Here is a 21,961-nt window from a genome sequence, read left to right as displayed (position 1 = left end):
TTACTCAGTTTTATATTTAAAATTTAAATTTATTGTAGATAAAAAATTTTAAATGACATTTATTTATATAAATCAGAACATTTCAAGTTGTTTGCGTGTTAAATAAGTCAAATTATTATTGATCTACTCCTTAATCGTGTTAAAAGCTACTCATTTAAACTAAACATTAGCACATAAAATATCTTTTTTTCATGTCAACTTTTATGTGATGCGGATTAATGTAAGGTGTTTTCGTGAACCAAATTTGTTAATAGCTCTAAGAAGTGCTGTGTGTTGAAACCTTGAATATGATGAAACAGTAAGCACAAAAACGGAATAAACCATATTTTGATAAAGATTAGAGCTTCTGTGAAATTCATAGACAGCTGAAGAAACCAATGTTGTTGTTTAGAAGAAAATAAACAATAGCTTGACATTCTTACAATAGAAAATTAACTATCTAGTGTACAGAATTTTTTTGGAGTACTCTTGATTAGAGAGCTGATGAGGCAGCACCAAAGTAAATGAAAGTTAAATGTTGAGCCCAACGTAGCTCCTTTCCAATTCCATATCCATATGATGAATATGCTGAAGTTCAAAACCATTAAACTGTTTTGCCTCCCTTGTCATTGTTGTAGTTGCTGCTGAAATTGTAGAGTAGAAGTTGATTGAACAGGTTCAAAGAATAACACAAACACAGCCTTTATTGTCATCACTGTCATTCTCAGTATCTTCTATTTCACTGTCAGGGGGGAAAAAAGAATGAAATGTAAGTATATCACAAATACAACCGCATAATGAGCATAAAATGAATATGGATCCCTCAATTAGCAATAGCTAATGTGCAATGTGCAATGTGCCATTGAAAGTCCTTCTGATTGCATTAATTTAAAATATGTGCATATTCAGTTAAACTAAACACACAGACATATAAGCATACGTTGACTGGTTGAAGACAACGGTGATTGAAGACAAATTTTAAAATCCATATCCCAACTAATCTAAGAAATTTTAACCAAGCTAGATTTGATTTTTATTGCACTTCAAAAAGACAAATTTTACAGAAAGTTGAAGCGTAATTATGAAATAACAGAAGCATCCAGATCCAGGAGAGAATGGTATTTCATGTTTAACATCCACAACGCACATTCTAACTTGGATTTAGCCTTAAATGCTTGGCCAGTGATTGAAAATTGTATCTCAGTTTGAAGAATCAAACTTCAGTTGTTATTACACTAATTCTTTGCATGTCATCCATCTCCTCAACCCCCCCCCCCCCCCCCCCAAAAATAATAATAAAGAGTTCACACCTTCAACTTTTGTCATCAACCAACTTAATCCGCCTCATCTAACTAGCATTTTCATTTCTTCTTTGCATTATTAAGTTTTCAGTTGTAATACTGATTGTTGAAATTACTATGCCATAGGATCCAGTGTTCCCTGATCTTCCTTCTCTTTCATTACATTTTACTGATCTTTGTTAGATGTCATAGCAGTGAAGACACACACTTCTACTTCACCATTCTATTTTAACCTTTAATTCTATCGGAAACTGCCTTAATATGCCCTGTCTTAAGTGAAACAAGGTAATGAGAAGAAGATGAAAGTTTCTTTCCTTCATCAGCCTTGATTATCATTATGGCACACCTTTCATCAAGGGGCTTCGTTTTAATCAAGAAAAGCCAATTCATTCAGAACCAATGCCCAAGGGGGAAAAAATTAAATAAAAGCTAAGCCAAGACCTGTCTCTTTTAAATCTCAGCGACATTAGTTCTGAAGCTATATTACTCCAAACTCCTTCATATTCTTCATGGCATCATCATATTCACAATGGCTTTTTGTGAATCACGAATAATTTCATGTGGTTTACAAATAAATGTCATAACGAATTACTTGGAACATGTGCTCACTCACATTGAAATTCCAGTATGACCTTTATTCTTTCTTTCAGATCAAAACATGTTATAGCTCACAAAATTGAATTAGTTATTCTACATCTCTCTGAATCCAGACCAATGGATGCTTGTATGTTCTTCAATACAGTCATCCCAATACTTCTCCTATCCTTTGATCTTATCTCCAATATCTTAAAGAATGAAAAAATCTGAACTAGAAAATTCAAGTGAATCCCAAACTTGCATTGAAATTCCTTTCTCCCTAAGCGTTTTCACTTTTCACCCTCCCTATGATGAAGCTTCTTGCCAGAAGAAACACCAGTAGGTTTAAATTAATGTAAAGGCATTATGATAGTAGTTTTTCACATCCATGCCATACATAAAAATTAATCCTACCAATCGGTGAATGAGAAATAATTTTGAAGGCCTGGCAGAAAAAAGATATATATTGAGCATTTCAATCGCACCAATTATTTCGATCAGGCTCATAAGGAAAACAAATAGAACAAAACATGTAAAAATGGAATGGAAAGTTACATCAATCACGTTGTCACATACAAATGATGCTTAGTACAAGATTACTCCCCTCTTAGCATTAGCAGCAGAATGTTTCATCAACACGGAAAAAACAACACCCATACAATTTTATGGCTTCAAGAGTTCAATATTATGTGGTGTCCTCATGAAACTTCAAGCACATTCTTTTTGAGGATTGAAATAAATGCCTAAAGAATCTTTTTCACTCATTATAAAAATGAACCGGTTTCCATTCTACCACAATTATCTTCATTATTGAAAATATTTGCCTTCGGTTATTGATGCTCTTTCGTGGACTAGGACATCTTTGGAAGTGTAATACCTATAAAGCCACAAACTCCAATTTGATTGGGTTTTATTTTATGTTACTCAACCATATACTCATTTTTCTGAAACAAGCATAGCATTTTCATCTTAGCTACTCAAAACTATTAACAATTATTATTATCTTTTCTGATGTAATACGAGGTTTCTGCAAAAGACCAGAACATAAAAATATGACTTTAAGTTATCCATCAAACCCCATTTCTTCTCTAGATTGACATGTACAATTCCGATTCCCTTCACTCATTCACACTAATCCTTTTCTCATAAATATGTTAGCCAATATATTTTTCAATTAATTCAAGGAACCTTATTAATAAAGGAAGTACATGACAATAAATATTCCGAATTTTGCTTAAAATGAGCAATCCTCAAGTCCTACTACTTTCTAAAGTAACAACACATCAAGAACAGTATTAAACAGATAAAGTGACATCTTTAGGAATCTTTAGTACTCTATTAGCAACTAACAAAAAGTACATAGCTTATAAGAAATTCCACAGCAAACAAAATTGAACAAATGAACATTGAGGCAGAGATGCAAAGGTAGATTGGAGATAGAGAAGAAGAGAGCCTACCTCAATTCAAATTCTCTAATCTGAACAAGTTCTTTTCCTATATAGTCCATCCATTGTACTTTCTTCTTCTGATCCTCTTTCACAGAACCAGACTCTGAAGTCGGCTTCCGGAGACTGCTTTTTAGGCATTTCACAACTGGTTGTTGTTTCCCATCTAAGCTCCCTTCCTTGACCTCAATGGTCTCACCAGGTAACTTATCAGAGGCTTCAGGAACTGAGACAGGTTTTGAAGGTACATGTGGAGAATTTTCCAATTTCAATGGTCCAGCAGTGTATATGTGAGGAGAGGGTTTGCAAAAGCAAATGAAGGACGGACAATGGATCTTGCAGAACAAAAACCTCATGAAATATTTGCCTGATTTACAACTGTTTGCTACTACAATTAGCCCATCTCTTTACAACTCCAAGTAGAACGCATTAATTTAAATTAAATCATGAACCCTTTGATTAAAGTGTATTCACTATTGAGAGAAAAAGCAAACATGGGAATTTCACAAGCAAAGTACATTAAATGGTGAGATTTTTGTCAAGTTGGCACTCATCATAAGAATATTTTATATAGAAGGACCCAAATAGGCAAGTAGCAAAATCTTACAAAAATAGAACCAAATTAATGAAAATACTGATTATAACAACAAAAAAAAGGCTTACATTCATTATTGTTTCAGAGATTTAGGATTTGATAGAGAAAGAAAGACAAATTTTTGCAGTGAAAGAAGTGAAACCCAGAAAAGAATTTTGAATTTTGGAGGTTCCTGATAATGAAGTCCAATTCTAAGAAAAATTTGTAGCTCAGAAACAAGCCTATAACTATCCAGAAACCTCTGTTTCCCCTGTTTCTTTGCAGGAAAAGACTCCTTTTTTGTATTCTACCAGGTAAGAAACAGGTTACTCCAATGTATGGATTCTAAAAAGACTATCCTACCCTCTTTCAGGATTTCACTTTCATTGTCAATGATGATTAATGGGAAGAAGAATCCTAATGTAATAAATGAGAAATGAAAGAACTGAAAGAGAGGAAAACCTTAGCTGGAAGGCCTGGAAAGAGAGTGACCAAATTGGAAGTTTTGAAGACAAATCCAACTGTCCAACATTCTAAATAGTAACTGTTTGTCCCTGCAAGATCAACTTAAATAGTAACTGCCATAAATATTCTACACTGTATACAATGAAAGAACTTTTGAACTTTAAAAATATCTTTCCTATAACCACTAACATTACTTTAAAATTTTATATAGTAGTATTTTCTTTTATTTAAATAAGGATATTATAAATAACAGCTAGAATGAGAACCTCACTAGGATCACATAAGATTTGTGGTCAACGAAATGGTATAAGGAAAGAACATATGCAGAATTTTAGTACTCCATCCACATATTTAAAGCCAATATGCAACCTCAACCAAAGCCATTAAAATGTCTGCTTTTTGTTTTAATAAAATTAAATTGTTAATTGTATTTGTATGAGTGATTCTATTGTATGCCTAGGAGCAGTTCTTAACCTACAGGTTCAATGAGGATACCCCACTATGCAAGACTTCCCATTACCTATTGTTCCCTTAAGTACCTCATGTTTCCTTTATTTTGCATTATTAGCCTCCAAGGCTTCCAAGTTGCCTCACATGTGTGCATATTCTAATGATCTTGCATGAGGATTTCAAGGAATTTGAGAAGATTTAAGCCAAAGCAACCACCTTTGATTTCTTAGGGATTTGGGGATTGACCTTTAAGGCTTACACTAATTACTAACCCAAATTGTGTTATTCTAATCTTTCTGAACTATGAAATTGTCTGGCCTTTTCCTCAATGGAAGGTCCTTCTTGGAAGACCCCACAAGCTTTCTTCTTTTCCTTTTTCACTTTTGAGTGAGATAACTTGATGGGTATATGATGCAACTTTTTTCTTTATTAGCAATTCTTCTTTTCCATTTAACATGTAAAATACCATACATATATTCAAGATTAAATAGGTATCTCCTTTTTCTTTGTCCTGTTCTATTAGGTAATATAACTAATACACGCCATCAGTCCATGCACTTTTCAAGATACTTTAACCACCATCAATCAATTATCCCCAACTTCTGTAATTGCCTCTTTCAAATGGCATTGAATAATGGTACCATGTCAAAGCATCAAAAAATTTTGTTTCTTTTATCCTTTTATTGCTGTACTCATATTCCGATTCACAGTAAGAAATTATTAATTTAGACTCTAATACTTCCAGGTTAAGCCTCTTAAGAGATGTTACCGACAATTAATCTGTCACATCAATAATGATAATTTGTTAAAAAAAATTTTAAAAAAAAAAAAAACAACAACCATGATTGTTTAGTACCGACCCAACAGTAAAGCACAGTTTCCCAATAGAGGAGCCAAATCCGCAAAGCTTTTGAGTCCATCAAAATCATGATTCCTAAGATAATTATTGTGAATAAATATTCAATTAATATGTAGGCTTGCCATAGGTTAAGATGGGCATGGGACTGGTGGCCCTTCAAACAAATGTACAACATCTGGAAAGCAACATCATTAAATAGAGAGAAAGCCAATTAAAGCTGATGAGTGGTGATTGAAAACCAGAGTAGTATTGTCAATGAAAGTATGGAATAGGGGATGTCAGTTTTAGGCTTTTAGCTTCTTCTTTTTTGTGATAAAGAGACAAGCGCATGCCCAAATGTATTTGAGTGTGGGAACAAAGGTCCCTACCCTTTTGCAAATCTGTCTTGCATGATGACAACATGTAATTTCTAGAGTAGAGTTGCATGCAATCATGAAGGTTTACTATTTTGTACATCATTATAACAAGAAGATGTAACCTATAATCTCATGTAAGCAAATTCCTAATTCAGATTTGATTTTCATTAGTTTTTAATGTAAGCTAACATTCTCACAAAGTTTTCCTCCAACCTATTATGTGGAACTCATAAAGCCATTGACATGTATTATTTTAACAAATTACAAAACTTATTAAATAGATCATGCGACTAAAACTGCACAAAAATTTTATCAATCGCTAATTAGTGAGTTGGAGAAATTTTCATTCAACTTTTTTCCTAACACAAAGGCTAAGTGTGTGTGCTTGGATAGATTATTTTTTGCCGACTTATTTTACTATTCAGTTTATTTTTGCTACTATTTATAAACTCCACTACACTTTTTGGTACTATTCATGGGTCTCACTATACTATTTCAACTAATTTTTACATTTATCTACAGTACGCCAGCAAAAAAAAAAAAATTTAGTTTCAGTAAAATAAGCAGGTCTAAACAAACCCTAAAGGTGCCGCCCATTGGTTTCGTAACGAGAGAAAGCCATCTCTCTGTGTTATGTCTGTTTAGGTAGATAATTCTGTCTTTATTTACCTTGATGAAAATGATTTTTTCTCAACTCCTTAGTTAATCCCCAATTCCCCAAAAAATAAATACCCCCTCATCCCAATAATTGAAGTCAGAATCCTGCTCCCCCTCACAACGATGGAAGGTATTGGCTGTATTCATAATAAACTGCAAAAAAATTGAAAAGACATGATAACAGCTGTGAATCAAACATACCACATTGTTGTCTGGCCAAAAAACACACATAGCATAGTTCACGCCAAGAAAACGTGTAACATCATCAATATATCGCATCAAAGTAACAAAGTTAATGTGTAAAGCCATTTTTATTTTATTTTTTTGCATAAAAAGCTATAGTTGGGAGACCATTTTGTGGGTCCTTAAATCATGCTTTTTAAAACAACCCACCACCATTGCACATTGGAAAATGCTGAGTTTTCAAAGATACTTGATATAGGCTATAGTTCAAGAGAGATACAACCCCCCCCCCCCCCCCCCCTTTTTTTCTCACTTTTTGCCCCTTGAAACCAATTTATATTTTTCTTTAAAACCATAATTCCCACAGTAGTAAAGACCACATAATTTCTGCTAATAAGATGTATAGGCAGGGTTTATGGTAAGCCAGCAAAGGAAGACAAGGCATGAATCCAGAATCCAGAATAGGCAACACAACTATCATTTTCATTCATTTCATTGAAACTGTATTACAGCTCAAGTGTCTCAATCTAGTCATGATTTACAGCCAGCCGCATAATGAACACCCTGGACTGAAAAAATTAAATAATAAAAATATATCTGTAATGTGTTTGCGTTAAGAACAAATACTGAAGCTTTTTTCATCAAGGCTACATCACACTCCACATGCAAGCCAAAATTTTCCTAAAATGATCACAATGTATTGAACAAAACAGCATAGGCTCTAACCACCAAGAGGTCGACATTGGAGACAGCTATAATCCTCTTAAAAACTACAACATAATTACTAAACCAAAAGAATTATCATCCACCAGACCATTTGCTGCTATGCTACTGCTGAATCTTAAGGACTGGGAAAGCAATTACATCTCGGATACTGGCAGAGTTGGTCAAAAGCATCACCAGCCTGTCAATTCCAAGTCCCTGAAAACAAATTCTTTCAATTAAGATTGCTCAGGAAGATGTGTAGCAATAGCAGTTGAATGAAAAATAAAATCATTAATGCTCTCAATCCTTCACTTTCTTTGCAAGAATGAATAGATGTAGTAGACGCACACATGCAACCACCCACCTGTGCACACATTTCTTACAATGTCTTCTTGAATATAAATACTAGAGAATTCAGAGTTGTGAAATTATTTACTATGTGAAATATTGCAATTCAAACTAGTAAATAACAACAGCGGGCATTTCAGTTAGAACTTCAAAGACCATCAAGCTAATAAAAGGCATATACACCATGCAAGAAAATGAGTTGCCTTATCAGGAAAAAAATAAAACATTGGAAAAGTCATGGGAACACAGCAGGCCCCTCTATATTTCATATTATAAATAATTAACAATTCTGAGTATTTCATAACTTTTTAGGAACCAACTTTATTCGGTAGGTAGGTTATAAAATATATTCTCTTATATTTTTTTTAATTTATTATCTTTTTTCTGAGAAAAAAAAAATCATAATTTTTCAAAAAAAATTCCTTCATTACATGAATTATCAGAATGTTAATTAACTTTCCAAATATAAATATATATGTACAAATATAATAGTATATGCTAACATTTAAACATAATTATATCTTTTTTTAGTATTATACTAAAAAGAAATTACCAAACATAATACATGTAGCCCATACTCCGTTTGTAGTAAAAATGTGTGCAGCATAATGCAAACTACAAAAGAGATCTACATAAACCCAATTTTGTATTTTGAAGTTTTCATTATTATATAATTATGCATAAATTAAAAACACACAAACACACAGGGGGGCTCAAAAAAGGATCAACAAGTTGAAGATTATCAGTTTGAAATAATATTAGTAGCTACTTTAAATTCATAATTTTAGCATCAGATTTCTTTTGCTTAACCTTATATCCTAAGGACTAGTTAAATTGGTCTTTTGCTTGTTACTTTCTTGTTTTTTAATGAATAAACTTAATAGGCACTAGCTTATCTATTTAACATGGTATATAAGTTTACTTAATGTAATTATTGTTAAGGTTTGTACAAAAGAAAAAAGGTTGGTTGGAAAATACAGATCAATTGTTGAGTAGACTTTCTAGATGCATAAAATAGTAAGAGCTCAACCCATTTTTACCCCAACAAATTTGTAGTTAAAGTAATCATTTTTGAGGATTCCTCCAAAAAATACCCAAGCAAAATTAACATAAAGCAAAAGGACAATCATACCATTCCTGAAGCTGGAGGCATTCCATATTCCAAAGCCGTCAGAAAGTCATCATCAAGAGTCACTTCGTATGAGCCATCCTCATCTTTATTACTTTTTCCTTCCACAGAGTTTGTATCCATAGCAGCTGCTGCTCTCTTCTCATTATGCTGCCTCACTTGCTCTTCCAAGCGTCCTCTCTGCCAAAAGACAAGATTAATGACAACCCCTCTGCTTTCTAGTTAAAACCACTCTATGCACAGTTTTAACAGAACAACAAGAACATCCACCAACAAGTATAAAAAAAAATGTACTTAACATCAACTTCGGTACCAGTCAATACTAAATTATTCTCAGGACATAAACCCCAATACGACCTCCCAAATTCCATTTTAGATTATAGCTTGAAGAAAAATTATCCGAGTCCAACCAAAGAAAAATCTGGTCAGTGGATGCTATCCAAACCATTACTCCACTTTCTTCTAATCCAAAACCACATCAATCCTTCTACCACAACCACATTTTTAAGATTTTCAGTATTCTTAAAAATTATAAATTGTCTTTGTGTGCATGGAAAAATACATAGAGAATTGTGGAATAAATCAAACTAGAAATCATGGGAAAACAAAAAGGAACAAGATCCTGTATCTACCATCCACCATGAGAAATGGGAGGATGGCTTAAATGATGACAATAATGAGTGTTATACAAATCTACTTATTTTGTTGCCAAGAGCAGAGCCTTATGGCTCAGTAGCATTGACCGGTTTCCCTCATAGGGAGAACCTGGGTTTGAATCCCCCCATCCCCACTTGTTATTAGGGGGGGAGGTGGTTGGGGAATACCCTACTCATTTAGTTGGTTATGAAAAGCATTCCTAAAACTTCCATAAATTGTAATTGCCTTCTAAGCTCAAGTTAAGGCAATTGTCATTGCATTGAAATATAGGAAGGCCAGATAAAGCAACAAGAAAACCAAAATCACTGACTTTATTTGTTGACTCTAATGGATTCATGAAGTGAATGCAACTGAATTACATTTGAATCCAACCATAACCTACAGACACTTAGTTTATAACTCATCCAGAGAAAATATTTCAAAATCAGATGCTCCTCAGTTGTGAATTTGTTGCAAGAAGTTGACAGTTAGCAAGATAGAAGGCAAATCATGAAATCCAAAAAAGTACTATAAGCTCACCTGATCCATAGGATCAGTCAATTCAGAAAATGCATTGGCCAGCTCACGACCACAAATAAAAAGCTCAAATCTTTCAGTTAACCCTGCATGCCTACGGTGGAAAGATTAAGAATTAGATTATGAAGAACATCCAAAATAACAAATAAGTTATTCTTTCAATCATCTCTCCACAACATGTTCCTTCATTGATGCAAGGCAATGCCTGTAAAAGGAACTATTAATTTTGAAAAGAAAAAAAACACACACACACACAGAATTCTGCATGTTTTATCAGAAATAAGTACATAATGGTTTGGTTGTAAAGATCAGTCTGCTTAGGACAGGAAAAACAAGAATAAACTGGTAGGCAACAAGGAGGAAAGCAAATACATTTAATATGTATAAGGATGGGATCTGTTAGTTGGCCATGTGCATAAAGCAAACCTAGGAATAACCCAGTATATGATACATCAAGACAAAACTAGCAGAATCAAGCCGGCCATGTGCAATACTAAGAGGCATGGACACTCCAAAATCCTTGGTTTGTCCATATCAAACACAGTCATACCAAGGACACTCTTGCATGAATGTCCTCAATGTGTCAAGGGTGGGAAATTTTTTTTTTTTTTTAATCTTTGATTTTAGTTTTTAAAGTTTTACGTAGTTGTTATTTATTTTTAAAAATTAAAATAGACATTAAATATTCCTAAAGATATATATAAAATTATAAATTAATTAATTGTTGTATCCCCATTGTGCTGTGTAGTGTTAGTGTCTATTTCCATGCTTCTTAGGCAATGAAGATCTTCAATGAATGATTTTAAAATATAAATAAATAAATAAATAAACTTCTATTTTAGATATGTTTTTAATGATTTTGATAGTTGTCATTTATTTTGAAAACTTAAAATAAAAATAAAAATAAAATATGCCAAAAGATATATATTAGTTAATTCTTAGGAAATGAATGAAGATCTTCATTCTTCAATGAATGATTCCATGCAAAAAGAAGGCTCTAGAGTGCCAGAAGTACAGTAGATATAGAGACATTCAGGTTTAAGTGTGTGTTTGGATACCGCTTATTTTACTGAAACTAAAAAATAATTGCTGAAAGTACTATAGATAAAGGTAAAAGTTAGTTGAAATAGAACAATGGGGTCTATAAATAGTACCAAAAAGTGCAGTGGGACCCATAAATAGGAGCAAAAATAAGCTGAATAGTGAAATAATTTTCATTTTTCATCTAAACCCAAACGCACCCTAAATCACAAGATAAACTTGAGTCCAAATCGAAGTCATATTTGATGCATAAATGTAATTGACATGGTAATTACATACGAAATACATGTAATAGCAATATTGCACCACATCTTTTAAATTGTTCCTGAAAGTTGTGGCATTGCATAGCAAGTACTATACAACCAAATAATCTCATCATGCAACTTCAATTACCTTCTATGTGGTTTTGCCAGAGGAGATATCTCAATAGGATAGTCCAACACAAATGTGGGTTGCAGAAGTTTCGGTTCTACAACAATCTCAAACACCTGGAAAAATTATGGAGGCAAGACTAAATACTGAAAAGGGCTGCATAAAAGAGGAAGTCTGTATAACAAAAGAAAAGCAAGTATACAAAAAGAAACTCTTTTTTTCAGCATTATTGTTTTTCATACAGCAGCACTTAAATGGAAAAATATATATATAAGCAAATTACACGAGAATTGCAGGTTTAATAAGATTGGAAATGCAGGAAAACAAAGACTAGAAGGGCAGAAAAAAAAAATAGTCCACCAACATTAACAATAATTAAGGCAAATATTCTATGTACATTGCAATTGCACATAAGAAAAATTAAAATTAAAAAATATATATTTATTATTATTATTATAAAGAAAAATAAAATAAAATAAAACACTAATTCTAGATACTTGATATATAGATGCTTACTGACCTCGTTAAGGAGGTGGCCAACAGATGGACTTGCTTCAATAGAAGATTTGTCTTTGTTCTCAAGGTCAATTCCAAGGGCCTTCAGCGTTACTTCCTTTGCAGTTTTAAGATCATTTCCCAACTCACTGAAATCAATCCCAGTGGCTTCTTGTACAAGATTGTGCATGGTTTCCCTCCTCCAAGGTCGCTCAAGACATATCTCCACACCCTGCATAGATGTATTACACCAGCTTAGCAGATTAAAACATCAATCATTGCCATATATTACTAACGGGAGGTGTCATTCTAATTTGTTTCTTCAACAGCAATTCCAAGCATGTGAAGCAACAAGTCGCATGCTCACATACAAAACTACAGAAGCAACCAAAGCTTCTTCCAAATTTAACATTTTGCTTACCAAGAACTTTTAGGTAACTCATACTTTGGGCAAGGTGCATGCCTAAATTGTGACCAATTTCAATACCAAGATTGCCTTTAACACAGTACACAGGCCAGGATTATTAAAGCTCAATAGGGAGGAAAAAGAGCTAATCTTATAAGCAAGGTTGAAATGAAAAGAGGCGATGTTCAGTTAAATTTTAATTCACAGAGACTACTTTTTGTGTTTCACTTATTTGGCAATAAATCCAATTCCAGAATATTCCACTTAAGCGCAGGTATTTGTTGGTGCTACAGAACTGCAAGTAAGAAAACAATTACCTGGTAGTCAATTGTAAGCTTCCCATGAACTGCAACAGCACATCGACTAACAATTTCCTCCGCCATGTTCATCATGCTCTGGTAGTCTGAATATGCTTCATACATCTATGATCAAACTAATACCAATAATAATAAGAGCTTCATTTAATAGATTGAATCGTCAACAGCATATATTATTACAGGCAATCAACATTTAACCTCACATAGAGTGCACCGACATTAATTATGTACTAGGTCCAACAAAAGCAAAAAATTTATCCAAAAAAATAAATTTACCTCTATTGTGGTAAATTCAGGATTATGACGAGTTGAAATGCCTTCATTTCTGAATATTCTCCCAATCTCATATACTTTTTCAAACCCCCCAACCTGTCATCCACAGGCACAGGTTTTATTGAAGATACAAATTAGTAAAAACCAATTCAAAACTTACATTAGAAGAAAACATCGCTATTTTATTGTTACAAGACCAGCAATTACGCATGTGAAAAGTTTCAGCAATCATAAAATAAATGTATAGGACAAGAAGATAGTAGTGACATTTAAGCACCTAAAAAGAGACCATAATGTTGATCGGGTCATATTCGTAGGAGAGTATAAATACACTAAAAGAAAGGATTATTTTGGTTCAGAATGAAGGCTCTACACTAGCAATGACAGGGCCAAAAGAGAGTGAATTGAGTTAGTCAAAAAAGATCCTCTTCATATGAAAGAAAATGAAATCCACTAAACAAAGAAAGGGAGAGAAACAAGAAGGAAACTGATATTCATTAGAGGACACAACTCAAGCAAGACAACAGGTTTATATTAAAATTTGAGAGAGAGAGACAGAGAGAGAGTGCAAGAGAATGAAACTTTAAAAAGAAGATACTAAATCTCCCAACACTATTTCATAGAAGCTGTTCTATTGTTTAAAGAATCACCGTCAACTTTATTGGTTCCAAAACTCCAAGGGAATGTTTTAAATATCTCGCACAAGTGACAGAATCCCTAAGGACAAGAATGCCAGTTGTGGGGGGAAATTTCCCAAGATATTACATATTGGCTTAACAGAATAGATACATGAAGTGACACCATTTGAATTAGTTGCAGGAGAACTTCCAGCAATGTACAGTGTCAGATAATAACAACTATATTTTTTGTGGGCATACATCTGATATTCAGGAGTAATAAGTATTCAACGCTAAATTAGTTGAGCTGAATAATTTACTTATCTCCTTGTTGTTAAGATAGACTATGGAAAGAAATTTGTAGATTAAAAAAAGATGAAAACCATAAACTCTAAGTAACCTCAACCATCATAGTTGATGAACTTTGTAATGAATTATTCCTCAAAAGCTATTGGTAATGAATTTTACAGCATAAGTCAACTGTATACCACATAATGTCCCTTAAAATTAACGATACCTGATCAGTGATTACTTTAAGAATAGTGTTGCCTTATCTTGCAAACTAGCAGTTTATTAATGAACAGTAGATAGGCATTGACAAGACCACTCATAAGTCATAACTTACTAGAATAGGGAAAGTGTGACATGTAAATTCTCACCAGCATTCTCTTTAAGTGAAGCTCCGTCGCTATTCTCAAATAAAGGTCCCTTCCCAGTGAATTATGGTGTGTAACAAATGGCCTAGCTTCCGCTCCACCAGCTGCTCCCTAGTTAATCAAATCAATTAAAACCAAGCTCAAGGCATGAAATTCATGCACATTATGATATTGTGCACTATATAAAGGGAAGAAACTTCAAAGATATTAACAAACCTGTAAAACTGGAGTTTCAACTTCAACAAAGCCTAATGATTCCACTGTCTTACGTATCTCTGACACGATCTGCTCAGAAAGTTTAGCTTTTAATTGCTCAGGCCTTAAAAAAAGAACAGGACAATCTAATGAAAAGCAATCTGTGATACCACATTGGGACTAGGTTGGAAAACCTGGCCATACAATAAGATTATTCAAAATCTCCTTTTAGATTAGAGCCAATCCACCGATTATATAAACAGAAATTTCAAAACCAGTGAAGAATTTTCCACAAAGTTATCATTTAAATATAGTTGATAATTCCAAAGAAACTTTCAATTCAACCAAAATCCATAACAGATGCTGTAACAAAATCAGAAACCTTGATTACAGTGCAGGAAGTTGGGAGCTTCATAAATGTCAAATTAACTTCCATTTATCCAATTCTTAAGCATTTATAGATTACATAGCTTTCGTGCCAATCAATTAGAGGTTCTGATTTTGTAGAGAGAACTTAAAAAGTAGACACTGAAAAATATTAGAAAGTCTGCAGTACTGAAGTACTTGCTGGCTGAACAGTAATATAGGTGATCTATTGGAGAAAAAGTGAGCACTACTTCAAGATGCCACTTGACATCACAATAACATTAGCAATTTCATGTTGTGAAATTGTTTGACAATGCTAACTTAATATTGCTATAAAGATGTTTAACATTAAATGTTGGGGGAAAAAGTCATATTCTATTGATATAAAACAGCTGCATGAAACCTATGTACAGAAATATCACACAGCTGGCAATTTTATAGTTAAATTATACAAAAAACTTATATTTAGAAAAGAAAATGAAAACTTGAGAGCTCCATAAGGTCCTTTGTTACTTTTTGGGAAGAGGGGAAAGGAAGATGACTTACCTTTGCTCTATTCCGGAATATATCAGCTACTTCAGGATTTGCAATCATATCTACATACCTAAACATAGATAAGATACATACAGATATAGTTAGGCATCAGAACTTAACCAATTTGCCAGAGACTAAAAAAAGAATCAAGCATTAAGGAAAATAAGTATGACCATGGAGATAATTGAAAATAGATTCCAGTGGCAGATGGATGAGTAACGAGTTGCACCCAAAAGAAATTGAAACAATGAAGTAGGATACATATGTAAGTGTTCCACCAAAGAAAGCTCATTTAAAAAGCATGGAAGTAGACCCTGTTGGTTACCTAGATAAACACACAAGAGAGCCTATGTATACATCTGGAGAAAAAGCAATCAAGAGAGTAGAAGTAACTCAAAGAGAAAGTACTCAAAAGAAACGTGAACACCGGACATAGTTAATTACATTATTTTACTAGTGCTCAAGACTTGAAATTGAGTTTATGCTTGATAAATATATATATATATATATATATATATATATATATATATATATATATATATCCACAGGTTATTTTGCCAAATGCATGCCATTCAGAATTTATATAAAATTTTGACTACCTAGAAGAGCTCATAATATCACACTGTATAACGAAAGAGTATCAATGCAACTTGAAAACCAGAATATCTCCTACATCAGTGGCTATCTTCATAAAAATATTATCAAAATCACATTTTTCATATATAATACAATTACCTACATTAGAAATCATCTTAATGAAGTCACTCTTTTTCACATGATTCACTTGCATTGCATTTCCCAAAAGAGCACACTTTTTTTTTGGTGAGTAAAAAATGCACACACCCACAACATCAACAATATGAACTCACCTTTGGCGGTAGCGCTTATCCACATCAGTTAGACCATGAAATTTGTCCGGCAGTGGGAGTAGAGATTTAGTAAGAATGGCAAATGAATTCACATAAACAGAAAGTTCTCCTGAAGATGAACCAAGGAGAAAAGAACTTAGGTCTAAGCTGATGTTCCGAAATGTCATAATAAAATATCAGGAAAGAAAGTGGCATGGCTACAACCAAGGCATTTTTTATATTCCTGACTGGAATGAAAATATAATTGATATAAAACAGGTTATGTTGGATGCCCTGAACTAATCAGGTAATATTAGTGTCACCGAAGTTTGCATTTGAGCCCAACAGCCACATCTATATCAGTACAGAGGGTAAACTCAGAATCACAGTATTAATATTCTTTTTATTTGCTCTGATATGTAATATTACATTAGAAGAAGGAAACAAATTGGTACACATGCAGCGTACAAGGACCCCAACTCAACAAATATAAAAATAAAAAGAAGTAAATTATAGCCAATACAAAGCAAGAAAGCTGAGCTAAGGAAAAGGGTCTCTTCAAGCCCCCTCACTCAATTTAAAACTTCTTCTAATAATCAAAAAAGATAGCCTTTTGTTATAAGAAGTAATTTTCTTTCTAGGTGGCCCATCCGAACTGATCTAGATTCTAGAAGTAGTTGTTTATACAAAATGATGGAAAAAAAAAGTTCCAAAATGACTACTTTGTATGCCTTGATTTTACATTCAACTACTATTTAGTTAACATGGATGTTTAAAATGTCCCCAAACACCGTGTGTACATACATATTATCAGCAGCTATTCAAGAGTATAATAGTTAAAGAAATCTGATTCTAGCTTTCTCTACCCAGATTGTTTTTTAAAGAAAACTACGAATCATGACATCATGCAAGACTTACCTTTCTCTGTCCTCTTAATTGAACCACTTGCACCAAGTATATCACCAATATCAACGAGCGTCTTTAACTGGTCAAATTGATCATTTACAAGCCTCTCCTTCTCGCAGTAAAGCTGATACGAATAATTTCATTACTTCAGTGGGTGCCCTGTTATAGTAATTTGCAGCAGAAAATGCAGGCACTTTTAATAACATCATCTATAATTTTTTTTGTAGCAAGTAAGCTTTGGCCCAAAGCGAAGGCAAAAGGGGAGATTTCGAGTTTGAACTAGTGACCTCCAATTCATGAGACGTGATCCCCAATCAATTCTGCTACCCTAGGGGTATATATACACCCAAAAGATATATAAGCTCCATTTGGGTAAGGCTTTTTGCGTTTACGTTTGGGTAAGTTGCGTTTTTTGGCTGGTCCATGGCACTGTTCATGGACCAGCCAAGTGCAAATTGCGGGTGAACAGTAAATTTGAACAATAAAAAATATTTTGCTACAGTGTTTTCAACAATAAGTTTTCAACAAAATTTATCCAAACGCACACATAATGTAGCACCAAAATAAACTCAACAAAAAACTGATAATCTTTTAAGTGAAATTTTAATTATGTATAGACCCAATTCTATGCATCACCACTTAATCTATAGAATAAAATCGCTTAACCCACATGCTTCTACACACTTAATTAAAAGATCTGAAACGTTTCACTTGATCTTTTGGAACCCAGTAGACTTTCAACTGCAACTTTAAGAGAGAGTCCATATTAGCCATAACCACCTCGTACATACATGAAAATGCAAGGAATATGCACTTGTACCAACATAACAAGTATTGAACCAGTGAATAAATCATGAAGTCAAAATATCTCAATGCTAAACCAAAAACAAAGCAACTTTGCAAACCTGAATCGTCCCAGAATCATCCCGTAGCGTGAAAAAGGCAAGCTTCCCAAATGCTCTGCGAGCCACAATTCTTCCCGCAATTGAAACATGATCACTCTCACTATTCAACTCCTCACCATTCCCTAGATGTCTATAGATATCTTGCAGCTGATTAGCAGTGTGAGTCCTATCCCACTTATAAGCATACGGATCCAACCCCTTGCTCCTCAATTCATCAACCTACAAAGCAAGCATTTTTGCCCCCCTCAAATTCTGTTTTTGATTTCAAAGTTCCTAAAAATAGAATTCCTACATTTTCCCACTTTTTCTCAGCAACCAAACAAAGAGTATAAAAAATCAAAATAAAAACTTTTGCATCAAAATCAAAACTTTTGCAAGTTGAACAAATACTATTAGATAAATCAATCTGATTGCTTTCTTCTCTGGCTTGAAATACAATTCAAAATCCACAGATTCAAAATTTTAACTTCCTATTCTCCAAGTAACAATTCGAAACTACAATTCAAACTCCACAATTTCAACATTTGAATTTCCATTCTTCTCTCAATTAAACCAAAACAATAACTACAAGATTACCTTCTTCAAACGAATGGCGCGAACGGCGTCTTTGTCGGAAGTGGAAGACGAAGAAGACGAAGAAGAAGAAGAAGATCGGCGGTTACGGCCTCCGGTGGTGGTGGTAGCGGCGGAGGAGGAGCACCTGAGAACGAATCTGACAGAGGAGGTGGCGGTGGTCGTAGCGGTTGCGAGGCGAAAGAGGTGCTTCAATGGCTGCGACGTCGTTAGGCTCCACACTCTCAGTGCCTCCATTGCTTGCTCTTTCGTTGTTTTCTTCTTCTTCTCTACTAAAAGCTAAAGAAGGGGTTTATGTGTGTATGTGTTTGTGGGTTTATCCACTAGTGCTACCTATGGGTTTGGTGGCAAAATTTGCTCAACAGCATTTTTTGCAGAAAAATATTAGATAAATAGCATGGGGCTGAAAATATTTAGTCAGGTGGACTGGTTTTTGGAGTCGAGTTTGTAGTTTTGGAACTCGAGTTTGTAAAACTACAAACTCGAGCTCCAACTCATAATTGAGTTTCTCTCACTTGATTTACACTTGACATAGATTTAAAAAAAAAAAATGTGAAACTCGAGTTTACTATAAACTCGAGTTCCATTTAAAAATAATAATGAAACTCGTGTTCCTTACACTCGAGTTCTATCTGGGTTATTTTTTTTTAAAACATGAAACTCGAGTTTACTAAACTCAAGTTTCACTTTTTTTTTAAATAAATCCACGTCAAATGTAAATCGAGTTTGAGAAACTGGATATTGGGTTAGAACTCGAGGTTCAAAAACAGTCCAACTTACTAAATAAGTTCAAATGTGTGCTAGTAATAGAATTTTTCCCAAAAAATGTACTATTTACCAAATTTTGCCGAGTTTGGACTTCAGATGACCTTGGCCTTTTCTTTTTTCTTTTTTTCTTTTTTTTTGAAGAATAAAAAAATCCATTTTTTCAAACTAAATGAAACAATATTGAATCTTTTTATATAAATTTTTGTGATTTTAAAAATTATTAGCCTTGAATATTCAAAAAATAAATAGAAAGAAGAAAAAAAAAATGAAATCTGCATTTGATTTAATCCAATTTTTTTTGTCAAGAGTAATGTTAAGAGCATCCTTTGTTTTTCTCGTAACTTGCAAATTTGATAAGTTGTGCAAATTTGATAAGTTGTGATAGGAATGACATTATTTTCGTATGATCTTGTTACTATATTACTTTTTATTATGACACATCAATGTTAATTTTGAAAAAAGTTACGGCATTAGACTTTTTGTTTTGATAATTTTATGAAGTGGCTTGTACTTTCTAGGTTGCTTTTGTACCAAATTTATATCATAAAATCACTACACAACCAAATTCATTACTTATTGTTTTGTTAATTTGTAAGAAGAAATTTCAAATGTTGTAAGCAATTGCCCTTGGTGATACAATATTTATAGGAAAAGCAAATTAACACTCAAATTTATTGCAGAGTATTGTTACTCGACTCGTTGGCACCTTATATTTCCAAGACATTCGTTGATTATGGCTCTATTGCCCTCTAGTCTCTTTCTTTTTTGCTAAGAGATAAATTATTTTTGGGATTTTTTGTGGTGTAAAATTTAATTTTTATGGTCCGTTGAGAATGTGATATTCTGGAAAACATGTTTCAATCCATTGGTTTGTTTTGTGTTGACATGTATTTTCAATTGTAACACCCAAAAAAAAATAACAAATGGATATTGAATAAATAAATGGAAATTAGGCTACAGTTAAAACCTGTGTTTCAAGCCTCAAATAGCATGATGAAACCTTTATCCTGTCATTGGATTACTATGAAGTTCTTGATCCAATGATAAGATTATAGTTTTGAAATTGATAGCATAATCTTTAAAAATAAAAGAGCTAGTGACAGTTGCATTATGAGACAATCCCATTGCAATTTTTTTCTTTTTACAAAAGAAACTTGATTAAGAGATATATAATCAGATTTGTTGAGCACTTGGGCAAAGAATGCATTCAGCACCCCTTTTTAAAAAAATAAAAAATTAGGGGGTTTATATTAATTTGAGAATTAATGTATTCTCACAACTGTGGATGCACGAGTTCATGGGTTCCTTGGCCAAAGAGTGTCCTTTCATTAACTCATATGAATTAAATTAGATTCCGATGATCGAAAAGTGGAACAATAAAAAGAGTATAAATAATAGAAATGTGTGAGAATAGAAAATATATCATTTTTTTATTCACTTGAAATCATACCAGCCATTTTGTGGCAAACAAAAAACACATCATGCTCTCATATTATGTATTTGTGACAAAAATTATGAACCCCCGATCAATGTAATGTGATGTGTTTATTTATCTAGATATATGCATGCTCATTGCTAACATAAACTTGCATTTGTTCAAAAACTATTTAGAAACAGAAATATATTAATAAAACTCACTTTTTTGGTCCAATCACAAATGGTTACAAATCACCATTTCCGAATCATAAAAACAAAAACAAAACAAAACAAAACCAGATGTATAGTTTGCAAGAGAACCTCAAAATCAAGTATCCTTTGCAGGTGAATACACAGCTCCTTTCCCTTGTAACTGTTCGCAACCAAGAAAGCAAGCAGGGTCACAAGCTGGCTTTGTTGCACCATCTAAACTCATGCACAGAGGCATGCACTCTTTGATGCAGATTGCGAATTTTTCTGCTTTTTTATCTGCATTGGTCACCACCACCCACATAGAGATCAATATCAACATGGCTAAATGCTTGTAACCCATTTTTTTTTCCTCTCTTTTTGTGACCTCTTTCTGGATTTGGTGTTGATAGAATAAGAGAATGGTGGGACATGCAGCGTAAAATTGTGTAAACCGATGGGTGTGCAGATATCAAAGGGATTTGGTTGATGGGAAATAATTGGTCAATGGTGAATTATCTGGCTTTATCTTTCTGTTAACTTAATTTTAATTTATAGCTCTTGACTAAGATATGATCACCTTTTGTGGTCTATATGGTGATAACCCAATGGAAAAGTGGTGAAATGATGAATATAGGTTTTATTTGCTTAAAAAGAAAATAAAACTTCTAATGGATTCTCCTTAAATATTTTCTAACAATTCGAGGATTACCTTGTTAATGGTGACCATTTGACCTTATGGCATCATAAACCAACTAGAAGCCTAAGTTCAGTTTACTTAATGTATGTAAAGTAATGTTTATAGTATTTAAATTTTTGTTTGATTTATCATTTTTTTAATTATTATTATATTCTAACCGTATTATCTCTAAATTCTTTAACAA

At 33.3% G+C, this 21,961-nt stretch overlaps 2 protein-coding genes across 4 annotated transcripts; both read right to left on the bottom strand.

Annotated features, from left to right (window-relative positions):
* Positions 1 to 303: 303 nt before the first annotated feature.
* LOC142606895 (uncharacterized) lies at positions 304 to 4,463 on the bottom strand. Of its 3 annotated transcripts, none has more exons than XM_075778261.1 (3): positions 4,338 to 4,463; positions 3,314 to 3,679; positions 304 to 721 (listed from the first exon to the last, which is right to left on the bottom strand). In XM_075778261.1, exons 2-3 carry the CDS (start codon positions 3,655 to 3,657, stop codon positions 658 to 660), a joined length of 408 nt encoding a protein of 135 aa, XP_075634376.1. In that variant the 5' UTR covers positions 3,658 to 3,679; positions 4,338 to 4,463; the 3' UTR covers positions 304 to 657. The 3 variants fall into 3 exon arrangements, with proteins under 3 accessions (XP_075634376.1, XP_075634377.1, XP_075634378.1); XM_075778262.1 differs by lacking the exon at positions 4,338 to 4,463 and adding an exon at positions 3,965 to 4,331; XM_075778263.1 differs by lacking the exon at positions 4,338 to 4,463 and adding an exon at positions 3,965 to 4,331 and having other exon boundaries at positions 3,314 to 3,636.
* A 2,844-nt stretch (positions 4,464 to 7,307) lies between these two features.
* On the bottom strand, positions 7,308 to 19,049 carry LOC142608362 (lysine--tRNA ligase, chloroplastic/mitochondrial). Its single transcript, XM_075780122.1, has 14 exons — positions 18,708 to 19,049; positions 18,132 to 18,350; positions 17,239 to 17,350; positions 16,342 to 16,450; positions 15,485 to 15,542; positions 14,594 to 14,662; positions 14,381 to 14,488; positions 13,108 to 13,200; positions 12,832 to 12,936; positions 12,134 to 12,340; positions 11,635 to 11,729; positions 10,204 to 10,294; positions 9,031 to 9,207; positions 7,308 to 7,766 (listed from the first exon to the last, which is right to left on the bottom strand). The coding sequence occupies exons 1-14, from the start codon at positions 18,939 to 18,941 to the stop codon at positions 7,674 to 7,676; spliced, it is 1,770 nt and encodes a 589-aa protein (XP_075636237.1). The 5' UTR covers positions 18,942 to 19,049; the 3' UTR covers positions 7,308 to 7,673.
* Positions 19,050 to 21,961: the final 2,912 nt, after the last annotated feature.

Source organism: Castanea sativa, chromosome 8 (assembly GCF_040712315.1).
Source record: "Castanea sativa cultivar Marrone di Chiusa Pesio chromosome 8, ASM4071231v1".
In the NCBI taxonomy this organism is placed as follows: Eukaryota; Viridiplantae; Streptophyta; class Magnoliopsida; order Fagales; family Fagaceae; genus Castanea; species Castanea sativa.
Note: the sequence above shows the minus strand (reverse complement) of the source record. Positions and strands in the feature narration are given on the sequence as shown.